Source organism: Ostrea edulis, chromosome 1, assembly GCF_947568905.1.
Source record: "Ostrea edulis chromosome 1, xbOstEdul1.1, whole genome shotgun sequence".
Classification (NCBI taxonomy): domain Eukaryota; kingdom Metazoa; phylum Mollusca; class Bivalvia; order Ostreida; family Ostreidae; genus Ostrea; species Ostrea edulis.
Window position 1 is genome coordinate 47,184,036 of NC_079164.1, and position 17,192 is coordinate 47,201,227.

At 34.3% G+C, this 17,192-nt stretch overlaps 1 protein-coding gene across 1 annotated transcript; it reads right to left on the reverse strand.

Moving 5' to 3' along the window:
- Positions 1-1,164: 1,164 nt before the first annotated feature.
- On the reverse strand, positions 1,165-5,880 carry LOC130051057 (uncharacterized). Its single transcript, XM_056152344.1, has 2 exons — positions 5,658-5,880; positions 1,165-1,475 (listed from the first exon to the last, which is right to left on the reverse strand). The coding sequence occupies exons 1-2, from the start codon at positions 5,758-5,760 to the stop codon at positions 1,270-1,272; spliced, it is 309 nt and encodes a 102-aa protein (XP_056008319.1). The 5' UTR covers positions 5,761-5,880; the 3' UTR covers positions 1,165-1,269.
- Positions 5,881-17,192: the final 11,312 nt, after the last annotated feature.

The following is a 17,192-nucleotide window of genomic DNA, read 5'->3' on the forward strand; positions in this document are numbered from 1 at the left end:
AATTTAAAGAGATATATCTTTAAGTTAAAGAGATACATGTATCTCTTTTTGAAAATTTAAATAGATATTTCTCTAACTTTAAGAAATGTTTCTTTTTACCCTGATAGAGAGATATCTCTACACTGAGGGATATCTCTCAAAGAGAAAGAAATATCTCCCTAGCATAGAGAGATATCTTTTGTTTAAAGAGATATCTTTTTTAGTTAAAAAAATATCTAATTTACAGAGATATCTCTACAACCAGTAGAGATACCTCTCTAGTATAAAGAGATATCTCTCTTATTTGAAGAGATATCTTATTTTACAAATAAGTAGTAAAGGGGCTTGCCATATGCCAATGCCTGCTGCGACACAGGAACTTCGTTTTTAAGGCCTTATCCGAAAGACCCATGATTCTCGCTTATAAATGCCGAACGTTTGGCGAAGGAGCAATCACTACCCATGTGTACGTCTTGGGTTTGACACTGCCATGGTACGAGCGGGTCACGACCTCCTGGCTACGAAGCGAACACTACCACTGAGCTACCACGACCGGTCATCACAAATATGAAGAATCTGAAGTCATTATTAGTTTGCCATTGGCATCTATGTTCAATGAAATATCCAAATATGGAGGAACATGTGGCGTCTTTTATTTCAAGGTCACTGAGATATATCAAATCGATATATGAATGAAAATGAGTACTGTTAATAGATGAAACATCGTCAATATATCTAAATGTCAAGTTGAAGGCCACAGCAAGAGAATATTTCTTTTCATATAGAAGCTTTTGAATAAATTTTACCTCATAGGAATACGAAAACCTGTCAGCTAATAATGGAGCACAATTCGTGACAATAGGAATTCCAACAGACTGTTGGAAGACCTGATCACCAAAGACAACGTAAATGTCAGATGTGTTTTTATCCATTTGAATAACCAGTGTGAGAATATTAGATATATGATATACATTTTATCTAAAAATGATGGGGGAAAGCAAACTGTGCATGTGAACAATATCGCCCATCGATCTTTTGTTTGTGCATCCTGTGAAATCTCGTAGTTTTCAAGAATTTTATTGATTTACTACATTTGTATATGTGTGATTCTTATCACACTTCGTCCTTTTTTTCTACACGCAATATCTAAAGGCTATCATTCCGTAACAATTAAGTCTACAGATATCGTCTCTTGGAAAATATGACAATTATTAGATTGAAGAAATGCATTGAGCTGCACAGTCAGTCGTAAACGTGCTCTTGGTGTACGTGACTAAAAAAAATCGGTCTTCATCCTCTCAAAGTAGAAATATAGATTAGAAATGTCCCGAGGGTAACCAGCAGTATGACCTTGGCGTTATTAGCATCATTAGCGGTGTTGACGTTAGCATTAGCGCTGTTGACGTTGACAGGATTATTGACGTTTATAACGTTGTTGACGTTGGTAGTGGAGGTTGTGGTGGGACCTGCTGGAGCTGTAATGGCACTTGTTGGAGCTGTAATAAAATGACGTGATTCTAAAGTACAAACCTAATGAAAAAGATGAAGACAATAAACAGTGAATACTGATTAATAGCTCCTATAAAAAATACAAAATTGAGAATAAAGCAAACACGGACCTCTGGATACATCAAAGGTGGGATCGGGTATCTAGGAGGAGTAAGCACCCCCTGTTAACTGTTCACACGCCGTGAACACTATATTTTGATCATGTAAACAAAGTAATCCGTAATCAAAATCAGTAATTCAGTAGGTATAAAACGGCCTAACAGTTGGTATTTGATTATATCTTTGGTATCAGTGATATTCTTTCTCATTTACTGAGATCACTGTGACGTATGTGCAGTTTCTGAATTGATAGTATTTTTGTACCCTATTCGTTTGTAGCGTTTTGTTCATATATTGTTTATTCACCAGTAATTTATTTGTCAAGGTTTAGCTTATGTAAGACTAATTGCAAATACTTCCAATCTGAGATCAAATAAGTTTTGACGAAAAGACTTCATATAAACGACCCCCATAACCATTCTGAACAGTGAACAAACACAGCGTGTGGAGATGTTTTGCTTGAACAGAAAGTGAAAGTTCATTTCTCGTACATATAATTATGTGAGTCCCCGATGCGAAGATTAGATTTTGCTGCCTGCCATCCTGGTCAACAATTATTTTCTAATATACACAAAAGTGTGAATTCTCGTCGCCGCTGAACTGATTGACAATATGTTACTTCATCATACCATTCTGCTTCTTACCTGCTCCTCGCAGGAATATACTGTTAGTCTGAAAGATCTAAATTGAATTTTATTGGACCTTTTAAAGTGTAAGGTCACCTTTAATAAGAGCAGACATCAAATTCTGAAATTAATTATCTCCCAGATTCCAGATCGGGACATACTATTTTTATCTATAGTCCATTTCTTTGTCCACATTTCGAATTTCGTAAATAAGATAAAGGTTTTGATGCAAGTGTGACATCAAGGTCAAACTATCCGAGAATGTCATTTCTTTCATTAGCACCAAGGTAACAATAAAAATGGTCCACATCGTTCACCTGGGTCACCTTAGCCCATATTTAACGATTTTCCTTATAGATTTGTATGTAAAACTTTGATCCCCTATTATGGCCCTACCCCCCCCCCCCCCCGGAGGGGGGGGGGGCATGATTTTAACGAACTTGAATCTGCACCATGTCAGGAAGCTTTCATGTAAATTTGTACTTTCTAAGCCTAGTGGTTCTGGAGAAGAATATCTTTAAAGATTTTCTCCATATATTTGTATGTAAAACTTTGATCCCCTAATGTGACCCCATCCTACCCCCGAGGGTCATTATTTTGACAATCGTAAATCTGCACTATATAAAAAAAGCTTTCATGTAAATTATGGCTCTTCTGATCCAGTGTATTTCATCAGAAGATTTTTAAATGACTCCACCCTATTTTTGCATTTTTGTGATTGTTCTCCCCTTTGAAGGGGACACGGCCCTTCATTTGAACAAGATGATTTGTGCAAAGTTTGGTTGAAAATGGCCCTGTTCTGGAGAGGAAGTCGAAAATATAAAAAGTTTACAGACGACGGATTAATATCTTCCCAGAGTTGTCGTTCCTGCTCTCACAACGTATCGAGGGTTTTACAAGATTTTTGTAAAATGGCACATATGCTCAAATAAAGTATGGATTCGACTTCAGTTACAAAAATAGACGTAAATAAATGAATACTCATGAGCAGATGTCAAGTCTTTCTGTGATACAAGAAGCATTGATTTGGGTTGAAACGCGGATATTGGGTTGTTCTATCGCACCAGGTCTATACATAGGTACATGGAGAATGCATAGTAATGGGGGGAAACTACAAAATCCTACCGTTGATCCACTTTAAGGGTCATGATAGTACTTAATAGTACATAATAATTCACATTATCCAATGGATAATTTATAACGATATATAATAATGTTTGTTTACTGTTTTACGTCCTATTCGAGAATTTTTCACTGTTATAGAGACTTCACCAGCTTTTAAATGAAGTGCCACGAATGTTGACACATGTAAGGCGTTTACGGTCGCGCAGCAGTAAGAGTTCTTTATCGTGCCAACGCCTATATTATTCAATATTTACAAGAATGCGACTTTTACAGAAAAATTTGAAAACTTTTATATACAACTGTTTATGTACATGATTTTTTTAAAAACCTGTTTATGTATTTTTAACTTTTATGTCCGTCGGATGGGACGTTAAAGGGTGCCCCGTGTCAAGGATCACAACCCCCTTGGCACGCAAAAGATCGTTTCCCTATGGGGCGCCAAATTAACATAAACTCAAATAATTGAAGATATCTTCAATTATTTGAAGATATCATCAATTCAATTATTGCTCTCTTTAATTGAATTAATGCGCGCATTAAATCAATTATTGCTCTCATCAAATGAATTAATGCGCGCTTCATTTCAATTATTGCTCTCATCAATTGAGTTAATGCGCGCATCAATTGAATTAATGAGAGCAAAAATTGATTTAATGCGCGCATTAATTCAATTATTGCTCTCTTCAATTCATTTGATGAGAGCATCAATTTAGTAGATATATTGCTCGCAATAATTAATTTAGAGCTCGGTTTAAATAATTTGATGATCTCTTTAATTCAATTGAAGATATCTTTAAATCATTTACAATGCTTTTGTATAAGGAATTAATGCGCGCATCAATTTTTTTTAAAGAGAGCAACAATTCAATTAAATATATCATTAATTCAATTGTGGATATGTTGAATTGAAGATATCTTTAACTATATAGTTGCTCTCTCTAAAAGAATTATTGCTCTCTTCAAATTAATTAAAGATATCATTAATTCAATTGAAAAGAACAATAATTGAATTAATGCGCGCATTAAATCAATTATTGCTCTCATCAAATGAATTAATGCGCGCATCAATTCAATTATTGCTCTCATCAATTGATTTAATGTGCGCATTATATCAATTATTGCTCTCTTCAATTGAATTGTAGCGCGCATCAATTCAATTGTTGATATCATTAATTCATTTGAAGAGATCATTAATTCAATTAAAGCGCGCATCAAATCAGCTGAAGAATTAATGCTCTCATCAATTCAATTAATGCGCGCAATAATTCAGAATTGAAGATATCATTAATTATTTGAAGAGATCTTTAATTAAATTGTTGCGCGCATCAAATGAATTGATGATATCTTCAAATAATTGAAGATATCTTCAATTATTTGAGTTTATGTTAATTTGGCGCTCCATATTTCCCTGATGTTCGAAAAAGAGTAAGCTCACTGGGGACCGTCGGGGAAACTGAAACACTCATAACCAAACATGATTCAGTTAGTTAACCGCCGTAATATGGCTGAAATATTGCCAAAACGGTGTAAAACCTCAATTAATCAATCAACCTACCGTGATACAGGTCCTCCGTTCTCATGGTCATATCCGAAAGAATCTAGCATTTCGCTATTCTCTCACCAGAGGGCGCGTTACGCAACCTTCGCTTACACTTCTGTCAACGCTTGGAATCACGTGACAATATAATCACATGATATAAACAGTCATTCTTGTTTCCTTTCCCTCTATAAGTTTTGGTGATACATCAGACTCTTTTCATAGGCCCTGGCACTTTATTAAGTACATTTTTACCATTTAAAGCTGTACGTTTGTCTCTTATTTTACACGTTTTATCGTATTTTTACAGCCTTTCTTACTTTTGATTCCATGTTTACATCTAAATCTCCACCACGTAAATGCCCTATATTCATACGAATATTACTTAGTAGCTCCAAATTTAGCATAAGAAAACAGCGATTTAAAACAATTTACAGTAAGCATCAATTTAATTGCACCAAAAGCATTTCATAATATGACTAAATATTTTGTTCAAAACATAAATGTTAGATATTAGAAACTTTTACAAGATTTCTGTTAAAAGCCGTTGACAGATCGAGGTATAGTGAGAGTAGCTTACGGAACTCTGGGTAGAGAATGACATTTCGCTTCCAACACAGGGGCTAAGCCCATTTTGGGCCCGAACTCTGTGATACCATAAATGGTATCACAGAGTTCGGGCCCAAAACGGGCTTAGCCCCTGTGGCTTCCAATGCTGAAAGTAGTCGCTTATCTATGTTAAACGTCCTGGGTGAAATATGTTGAAATTAAAGCTGACTAACCTGTTTCACAGAACGATCCCGTATAACCATTTGTGCACGTACATGTGAAGAGACCGCTACAGAAACCTCCGTTGCCATTTACGTTGCAGTCGAAGGCCCCCATGCCACATCTCCCGCCTCCTGTAGTATCACTCGTATGGTTAACAAAATTGTTACTACTTTGTGGGTGGGTGCGTACGGCCGTGATTTTGATGATTTAAAGGGAGGGAGTCAGATGTGAATACAAATTTCTTCCAGTATACCGGGTACTATAAAATGTAACAGAAGTTCAAATGCCCAAGTGGAATGTTTTGACTAAAGATCGTTCGATATTCTTCGATAGATTTCAGTCATATTTCAGTATATGCGTGAATTAGGCAGATATCCATTATAGATTGAAATTATATCCAATACTATTTAAGATTTACAACCCATTTATAAATCAGATGATGCTTTACTTGAGAATGCACTTCCAGAAAATAAGATATTGAACAATAGCAAAGAAAATAAGATATTGAATAATAGCAAAAAGAATTATTGGTTGAGCCGTGCTTATGTTTTGCTAATACAACTATGAATATCCCGTGATAATATCTCAATCAAAAGTGTTTAATGAACTGAGGAAAAGATTTATTAATACATGGCAAAATAATCTGTCACAATGTGTCAGAAATGAAAAGGGCAAGTTACGAACATATGGATTATTCAAAAGAAGCTTTTCAAGTGAAAATATTTTTCTACCATAGTAAATCCCGATATTCTTAAATGTTTCACTTCCGCATCAGTTCACATAAACTAGAAATTGAAATTGGCAGGTACTGAAATGTCTCTGTCGCAGACCGAAAATGTAAATTTTGTAATTTAGACTGTAAAAGATGAAAATAATTTTATGTTTGAATGCCCAAGTTATGAATAATATAAGACAAGAATTTGTAAATCACACGATGGAAGGAAATGCCAACTTTTCCTTGCTTTCAAATAAAGATAGATTGATATAACTTATGTCAAATGAACATAGTAAATATCATGAGAAAAGATGCAATGTTATCGTAGGATATATCTGAATAATGAATAAACATGAATGTGGACAAAACTTACGAGGGCGAGTCAAAAAGTAACCAGCCTATAACTTATTTCTAGTTGAGCTCTATCTCTTCTTTTTCGATGTAATTACCAACAGTGTTCAAGTGCCATTAGCCAAGGGTTTGGGGACCCAACAGGCTGTTAGCTTGCGCATACCTAAACGATCATGTAAGATTGTTGAAATGCTACCATGTGAAATGCCTAATGCCTGCGCTATTTCTTCCACCTAATTTCGTCTATCAAAGTACCAAATCCCGAACTTTTTTTAAAAAACCAATTTCACACTTTTCTTCGTCGGTGGCATCCAGTGGGCGTCCAGACCTGGCTTCATCTTCTAAAGACGTTCTACCGCGTTTGAATTCCCCTACCCAGAACTTAACCTGATCATAAGGTGGTGCAGAAAACCCATAAACATCGGCTAACTCGTCGTGTATTTCCTTGCCTGTTTTACCTTTTAAATACAAGTACCGAATTATAGAACAGTACTCAACTTTAGATGAAAAGCATGCATTTGCATTACTAGCCATCATAGGCGTAGCTTGGGTTCGAATATTACCGAGACAGGGGGTCTGGGGGGCTATCGACATTTTAACAACGTAATAAGTGTTTGTTTTTTTACCGAGGCAGCTGCCTCGGTTGCCTCAATGGAAGCTACGCCACTGGCCATGTTTGACATTCAATATCTTATCAAAGAATGACTCGATACGTGAGTACTTTTGTACCCAGGTATAAAACATGCATTGAAACAAGGCATGAAAATCGTGACCGTCTCGGTCAATCGGAAATTTTGTGCCATCTACTATTATAACATTTTGTACATTTATTAATGCATTTATATATGATACACGGTATACTGAAGTTCCACTTTCAAGAGCGCTATCATATGGATCTCTTTCTCTGTTTATTTTACTCTATTTCATTTTTTCAATACATGTACTCATGTTATATTTGTTCTGAAAACCCTTAATGGTTCCCAAATTGGAAATAAATGATCTATTCTATTCTGTATGGTTCATTACGAAATTTGCATCCTATATAAGTGTTTAGAAATTCTATGGGAATCGTTTGTATAAAGTAAAAGTATTCTGTCTTATACGCGTTATTATGGAAAACCCCTGCTGAATAAACTAGCGTTTTATTCAACAGTCGAACACACAATCATTGACGTAACCTTACTACCTGTAGTATGTGGAGTTAATCAGTAATACAGACAGGCAGTAATATGAATGACGTACATGGAAAACGGCAGATGATTTTCAAGATATATGTGTCGTATTTACAGTATTTTGTTTAATGATAAAATCTAGACCAAAGTTTTGACAATATGATAAACAATGAAAAATAATACGATTTGACAATTTCGACAAATTATCTACGGGCATCAAAGGAGTACTGGTCTACATGTATGTGTGTGTGTGTGTGTGTGTGTGTGTGTGTGTGTGTGTGTGTGTGTGTGTGTGTGTGTGTGTGTGTGTGTGTGTGTGTGTGTGTGTGTGTGTGTGTATATATATATATATATATATATATATATATATCCTCAATATTTACTAATTACATGGTAATTAGTCGAAAACTACATTTCTCTTTTCTCGAGTTGAAGTGAGAACAACCACGGGTTTCCTATAATATGAAAATCACATTTTGAGTACATGCGCCTGTTTCTTCATAGTGATTATAGGTTCGTCGTTTTTAAGGGGGGGGGGGATTGAAACTACCAGCTACAGACGCTACAGAAGCAGCGTTGAAACACCCAGACGGACAGTAAACTACTCAGTCACCATTCTCATAAAACACTGAGCAGTACCTGCCATGCACGATACAATATTTAACGAAATCTTGTCTTTGATCAGTATCTACAACAGATTTATAAACAAACGTGTGTCACTTTTTAAACCTTTAAACCATTGGAAGAAATTCCTACTCATTTATGTTAAATTAATATGACAAAAGATTTATCAACTACAAACGAATTATAATCATTTAAACATCCATGGGTGTTGTTATAGTATTTAAAGTTTCTTACCTGTTTGCGCGCGCACATTCGAAGAAAATCCTGTATGAAATAAATTCAACTGAATTATATTTGTATTTCAAAGAGATCTCGGGTGTTTACAAACGTAAACGCCAGAAGTCAACAACTGTAAATATTAATCAACAGTAGCAAAGCCAGGAGTCAACAATTTTAAATATTACCTAATAGTAGCAACGCTAGAAACAACCATTTCTTAAACGGCAGAACTTTCATATCGACTATACAGGTCATCTATTTTATATAAATTAATAAAATGACACTTATTGAATTCTATGCTTAGGCGCTGGGTAGGGCCACGTGTAAGGAGGGGTAACACGGTGTAAAATGAGGTCGAATTAGGCAGAGGAACTGTCAGTTAACAAGATTGTACCCCGCGGGATTGTACTACAACGGACATTGAATGGTACTGTATAATTATTCAATAACCCACTATGCATAATCCAGAAATGTTTTTTTAAAAGTCAGAATGATGTATCCTTTAAACTCGACTGAAGCTAGCAGCCAATAAGCACGTAGAAGCTAGCAGCCACTAAGGAAAATCATCAAAGGACTGAGAGTACTCATAGAAAAATATTTAATTTGAAACCTATTCTAAAGGAAATTTTTATTTTAATTAATGTTTTGAATTAATGAATGTCAATCGCAACACTCATGGGCAACTTAGCTCACATGAGAGATTGTACATCAATGGTGAAATGAATTTATATCAGTAATTTGTAATGAAAGGATGAAAGGAAATAAAATTGACCACACATTTCATTTTCTGATCTTTTTGAACAAATAATTTCTCAGCTTACATGCACGAAAGTAAGTGCACATTGATAATTTAGCTCACCAGAATATTGCAATCTTAGTCATTAAGTACCTATGAATAGATTGATAGGATAGGAAAAACTATATGATGTGGGGTGCTTTATTATCTCAAGACTGATCCTATTTTCATGTGCCAATCCATTTGAAATCATATTGCATTCAAAAATCTTTTCTGTAAATTAGCTCACCTGAAGAGTGATAACCATTGCTTTGTAACAAAAGAAATCAACAAAGGAAATCTTTTGAGCAAGTGGTGTAAGGAAGCAGGATTAAATAATAAAACGAACACCTCTGTAATATCTGGTGAATAATACCTCCATCCTGTGACTGTTATCAAAAATTGCGCATTAGCTCACCTGATTTTGACATAACCTACTGAAAACAGTATAGAACGAGTTTTATGACTGCTATTAGAGCTGTAATTGTGAAGACAAAGCAGAAGGAACATCAAGGCAAGGTTAAGGACCCCAAGAGCTATCATTCACCACTTTCAGTTTGGGGCTGTAGTGGTACCACCCGGTGGCTCCCGGAGGTCGGGACAGATTTCGAGTCCCTATTTCTTCTCTATGAGGGGAGACAGGGACAATGTGTCCATTGATTGGAGTAGAGATTCCTAAGCTACCATCTGGATGCCATGTAAAGAAGAGGTCTGTGATACCCGGAAGCATTGTTCAGCTCACCTGAACTTTAACATTTTTCGTATCTATTGGGGCCCGATTTCCTTATTTATTATCATATCTTAATGTTCTTTATACCATTTATTTCGCCTCATCAAGACGTGATAGAATATGTAAACCACAATATTCTAGGATTAATAATGTATATTTTATGTCCAAAATCTTTCTGTAATTTGGGCTTAGCCATTTTGGGATATTGTCGTAATAAATGCTATCTAGTTGTCTTATTATTCACCCTAAAGCAGTGTTTTTATACATTTATTTTCTTCGTAATGAGACCGATATAATCGTATTAAACCCAGTGGAATTGAATGATAAATGAAAATTGTATAGTCAATTGAGCAGTCAATTTTATTATTTGCGCTAGTATTTACAATCAAAAATGCATTATTTCACTTGATTATGGAATGATGAAAAAGATTAGTTTTTAGTGCTGATATGGATTTAAAAAATTAAGTCCTTATTAAGCTCTCAATGATCTTCTCGAGCGATTCGCCCTCTCCTTCACATCCTTCGGACCGACCTTGCATTTCTCCACGTGCTTCTGTATCCTGTCACGTTTTCTGAAATAAGAAGGAAATAATAATATAAATGTGCGCATGTAAGGAAACGAACAAACTACCAATTTTCTTTAGATTTGTATAGTAAATTAAGCAGTCACTTTTATTATCAAAAATGCATTATTTCACTTGATTATAGAAATTGAATAATGAATAAGATTAATTTTTTAGTGCCGAATTAAAGTCCTCATGAGCTTGCTCTCAATGGATCTTTTCGTGTGCTTCTCCCTCTCCTTAATTATGCATCCTTCGGACCCGCCTTGCATTTCTCCATGTGCCTCTGTATCCTGTCATGTTTTTTAGTTGCATAGCTGAAATAAGAAGGAAATAATAATACAAATGTGTGCATGTAAGGAAACGAACAAACTACCAATTTTCTTTAGATAAATAAATTACTTAAATATTAGATTTTAATTATCCAAGGCAAAATATGGTAAATGCAGGGATAAGTAAACTAGTATCCATGTGCCAACTGCTGGGGAATCTTGCACGGTGGTCGTGACGTAATTTATTACCTCACTAATACCCGAATAGAGGAGAGTTGGCATCCGGAAATATCCCGATAATAAAGCGTAGTGATAAATAATGATATTTAGCTTTGATAAACCGATTTAACTTCGATGAGTTAAATCCCATTAAATATAGATATTTGTTTACGCAAAGACCGTCAAGAAGAATTATCTTCAATATGTGTTTTATAGTTATAATATATGGGTTTGATTTGTGTAGTTTATATCATTTTACATGTAGGTTAAATACGATTTTAATCCTTTAAGAATTAGCATTTTATCCCAAACCATCTCGATTGAAATGCTAGGAACGTAGATTACATGGTTCTTGGAGACATATGTTCATCAGTAATCGTAAATGCCATAATGTCAAAACAATTCTGCATTTAATATAGGATTAAACATTCTTTTTGAAGAATTTATCGATGTGTAAACTCCGGACATTTTACTCACAAACTGAATAAAAGTGCGAAGCACTTTTATGTTAAGTTTGTGAGTAAAATGGCCGGAGTTTACACATCGATAAATTCTTCAAAAAGAATGTTTGATTCTTATAATTCCAATTCATTCACTTCATTAACAATTGCAAAAATTTGAATAGTTTTCCCGCACTATGTTATTTGTTTTCAGGCGTGTATGAATACATCGTGTTTTTGGATTTATTGATGTATAAACTCTTGTTCAGCTTTATTTTTGTCCAATCAAAACACTTGTAATAAATAACATTGGAATTATTTCAGAATAAAAGCCGGTCATTTCCTAAAATTATTTGTATCAAAAATTTTATATTCAAGTGAAGTTAAGTGGTTATATGCAGATGGCCTTATATGGTACCCTAAAATGCGACATGGCTAAATCCATGAAATCTTATCTTTGCCGTGGTTGTCTTTAATAAACTTATAAAACATGTGGATCACAGTTACAATTTTAATTACAGCATGTGAAAGTTTGATGAAAAATGCAATGTTTATGAGTATTCTGCTTTTATCTACATGTTCAAGGCAAGGAGACAGGTTAATCAGTAAAGTGTAAACTTACATTATATTAGATTTTAATTAGATATAGATATTTGCTTACGCAAAGCAGTAAGTGCATGTAAATTCTATGGATCCTGTCTCTTCCTTGCTCTCTAATTTTCTCTTTTTTCTTTGTGTGTTGTCTTCATCCATTTTCCGCTTCCATGCCCTGGTTTTTCCTATCTTTCTTTTATCCTGTTGTGCTTCTCTTTGCCTTTCTGATTCTTTCACACGGTCGACTATGAAAAGTACTACCTGTCCTACCCTGTCCGTGCTTAAAATGTCTATTTTCTGTAAGGTCTTGTAAGTTGTTATGAGGTATGATGCCAAATCGTCGTTTTCTTCCTCTGTCATATCAAAAACCTGACACTCCTCTGGAATGGTTAAATCTACGATATTCCCAACAGTGGGCAAAACCTTTCTCGTTTTCATTCGTGTGGTGTAATTACTGACATCTTCAGCATTCTCAATGCAAAATTTAATCCATTTATTGGAGGCTGCCATTTAAAAAAAAAATTTAAATTGCAATCAAAGTTGTTCAGAAAACTGATGAAAGTCCAATGTGGTAACTGATTATATATTAAAGGTGAATCAGATAAATACCGTTAGATACTTGCGTAGACGTTGAGTAAAACTTTAGATTGAGTAAAAAAAAAACTAAGGATATTTTTCCTCGGTGAAGGGTATGATAATAATGATAGTACCCAACAAAAGCAATTAGCTAAGAAGAACACTTCCGACGGACTAGTATCAATATACTACCTTAGGAAATGTATCGTGTTCAATGTATTTACCTGTAATACTCAATGGCACGTGCCGTGGAAATAAACAAAACTACCTGTAAATTACCTGGTGCGTGCCTATGCAAGTCCAAATGAAACAAAATGAAATTAAAACACACATAATAAATAAAATTACATATCCACAACATATAACATGCAGAGCATACACATAAGACACATAAAACACAATATACACGATCTTACCTCACATGAGGTGTAAAGGCGTTAATACAATGGAGTCAACCATTAATTATATCCTGTACGAAAAAATGGGATTTATGTAGTTCGCTATATCATTAATTAATTACTCTCTGGCATTATTCTTAATATAAATATGCACACTACAGTTATCTAGGTAAATTAATTAACTCGATGTGCACATATTTGAACTACTCAAGTTTTCAAACTGTTAAAGCGATAAGAATTTGCGACATCACGTTTCATAAATACTTTTAGAAAATCACACCTACATTAAACTAAATTAAAGAATAATTACCTTATATCCCAGGAGACTTAAACGCATGTATAAAATTTAGATAAAAGTACTTGTCAGCAAATACATTGAGCATGAACAAGTGCTACCGGGAAAGTGAACACCCGACCAAATCAGGTAAGCTAATCGAACTACCTGCGATGCAATGAACCATGAAATATTTAAATTGAATACAGTCTAAGGTCATCCGTAAATATAAATAGTATCACTGAATGAATGTCATTACTATGAAATTTATTAATGACAGAATAAGTCATTTTATCACAATAACTTTTATTTATAATCGCTGTATTCAACCTGAAAAGAAATAATATAAATATCTGACCGCGGAAATTGATTTCGTCGACGATTATTAGCAGTCCTAGGTCTAATTTCCTTATTCATTGTCAGATCTTAATGTGCTTTATATCATTGTTTTTGTCTTGAAAAGACAAAAAAGAACATGCAACCAGATTTTTTAAGGATAAAAAAATTAAGATTTTATGACCCAAAACCTTTACAATTTGGACTTACCGGGTACACTTTTTGCTGAGTGATAAAAAATGCTTTTGGGAGCTCATTTTCTTATTTATTGTCACATTTTCATGTTCTTTGTACCATTTTCTTCGTCTTAATAAGGCGAAAAAGATGACACTAAGTTCATAATTCTAGCTTGATAGATAAAATGATAAGCCCCCAAAAACATTTTCAGTCATTCGTCAGGAAAAGTCCAAAATCGGGTTTTCAGGGGTACAATCTTTAGTATCCAAGCTACAACAAATCTGATTGTATATTCATTCCCGTCTTCTCAAGACGAAAAAGATGATATAAAGATATTTTATATATCTTGAAAAATAAAGTTTTAATACTTCAATAGGACATTCCTTATCTACCCTGTTAATATCAAACTATAGGCATAGATTTTTGAGGGTCAAATTTTCATTTCTTGAGCTATGTGAGTGTGTTTCATACCATCTTTTTCCGTTGGAAAAAACGAGAAAGAATATATAATTAAAATAAATGTAGGATGGATAATGAAAATTTTATGCCCAAAACCTTTTACAATTTGGACTTAGTCATTTTACAGATAAAAAATGCTTTTTAGGGCTGATTCCCTTATTCATTGTTACATTAAATATGATTATATATTCCTTCTGGTATCCTCAAGACGAGAAAAATGACATAAAGATCTTATAAATGTCATGAATAATAAAGTTTTAGGACCTGAATATGTCTTTTTTATCTGCCCTTCTAAAAGAGACTTAATCTCAATAGGAATTTAAAATAGTTTAGGGTGCAAAATTTTTATTACTTGAGCTATGACATTGTGCTATACATCATTTTCTTCATCTTAAAGAGACGAGAAAGAATATGCCATCGAATTATTCTTAGAATGACAAATGAATATTTTATACCCAAAATTTTTTTCATTTTGGACATAGACAATTTTTTGCCCAGTGATAAAACATGCTTTTTGGGGGCTCATTTTCTTATTTATTGTCACATTTTCGTGTTCTTTTTACCATTTTCTTTGTCTTATAAGGCGAAAAAGATGACACTAAATTCGTTATGATCACCTTTCATTGATCTAAAGTGTTTTAACGATTAGTATCAATGAAAAGAAAGAACTCGCCTTTACCGAGGAGGCGGTTGTCTATGATGTCTGAGGGCATAGCATGTTAAAAAGTCGTATGTTGTGATGCTGTTGTTTGGAGAGGGGGGGGGGGTAATCTTTGTGATAGCAAATTTTCCCAAAGTTCTTTTAGAATCCACATTTAATTTACGCAGTTCTTCGCATATTTTGTGACACAATAGTTTGAAGTTTCTCTTTCAAAGCAGTTAATATTTTCATGAAGAGTAAATTAAGATAAGGGCTTTGCAGAACAGTACTGGATCCTACATATTAGTTTTGTAAGAGTTCTGTGAAGTTTTGAAATCAGTCTATGTTATAGCTGAAATTCTTTTGCACTACTGACTGGACTATTAAGTTATTAAGTGTGTTTCAAAGTGAAACTGATTTGGAAGAATTTCGGGTGTTTCATTATTGTTGTTTGTTTGATTGATTTTGAAAGGAACGGTGGGTATAAACTTTATTACCAAATGTGGAATTGAAGCAAAGTTCTTCTTAAATGCAATATATATATGCAGTTGCAATAATGCTTATTACATATTGAATGTAATAAATCTCAACAGCTTTACTTACTAAAGTGCCTCAGGATTTACTATCGCCCTCATATCCTAAGAAACCACGTAAATAAAATCCAAATACACAAACGCTTCTACTTTTCATTGTAAATTGTTGAACATTCAAATAACGCTGCATTAAAATATTATTTTCATTGGTCGTTGTTACACGTGTTTACTTAAAAAAGACGACGACATCAAACTTTCATCAGAAGGCCAGGCTTACCTCAAAAATAAATACTCAGTCCATAGTTGTTATTTTGTTGGAATGGCAAAACCATTATAAGTCATAAACTATAACCCCTTTTAAAACAATTTTCATCCATGGTTTTTTTTAATAAAAACGCCCTTTGTAATATACATGAATCGATTATATGCGCACTGGTTTTTCCCGCGTAAGGAATATTAATAAGTACGACGCCGGCGCCACAGATTCAAAACAAATTCAATCAGCTGTTTCTACCATACTGAGGATCATCTCAAAATTAAGCGAAAAGAAGACGTATGAGATAAATAGAACATCTATAATTGCGTATTTTGATATTTTGATATTTGGTTTATCCAACTTGTTGATATGGTGTATCTATTCGCTCGGCAAGCCTCGTGAATAAATACACCATATCAACTCGTTGCATAAACCAAATATCAAAACACACAATATAGATATCCTCTATATCAAACAACGACATAATCAAACATCGATGTCGACATAATCAAACACCGATGTCGACATAATCAAACACCGATATCGACATATCAAACATTGACATATCAAACTTCAATATCGACAGTTCCTTTGGGGATCCGGATTAGAATAGGTCATCAGTACTCCTTGCTTGTCGTAAGAGGAGACTAAATGGGGCGGTCCTTCGGATCAGACCGCAAAAACCGAGGCCCCGTGTCACAGCAGGTGTGGCACGATAAAGATCCCTCCCTGCTCAATGGTCATAAGGGCCGAGCAAAAGTCTAACTTTTGCAGCCCTTCACCGGCAATGGTGACGTCTCCGTATGAGTGAAAGATTCCCGAGCGAGACTTTAAACAAGACACAATTAATCAATCAATCAATCGATATCGACATAATCGAAGATCGACACATAAAACATCGATATCAGCATAATCAAACATTGGCAAATCAAACATCGATATCCACATAATCAAACATTGACATAAAAATCGATATTGACATAATCAAACATCAACATATTAAACATCGATATCCACATAATCAAACACCGTTATCTACATGATCAAACATCGGCATATCAAATACCAGTATTGACATAATCAAACACCGTTATCTACATGATCAAACATCGGCATATCAAATACCAGTATCGACATAATCAAACATCGACATATCAAACATTGATATCAAAATATGAATTATTTGATGCTTGATTGTGTAAATGTAAAACAAGTATGGATTT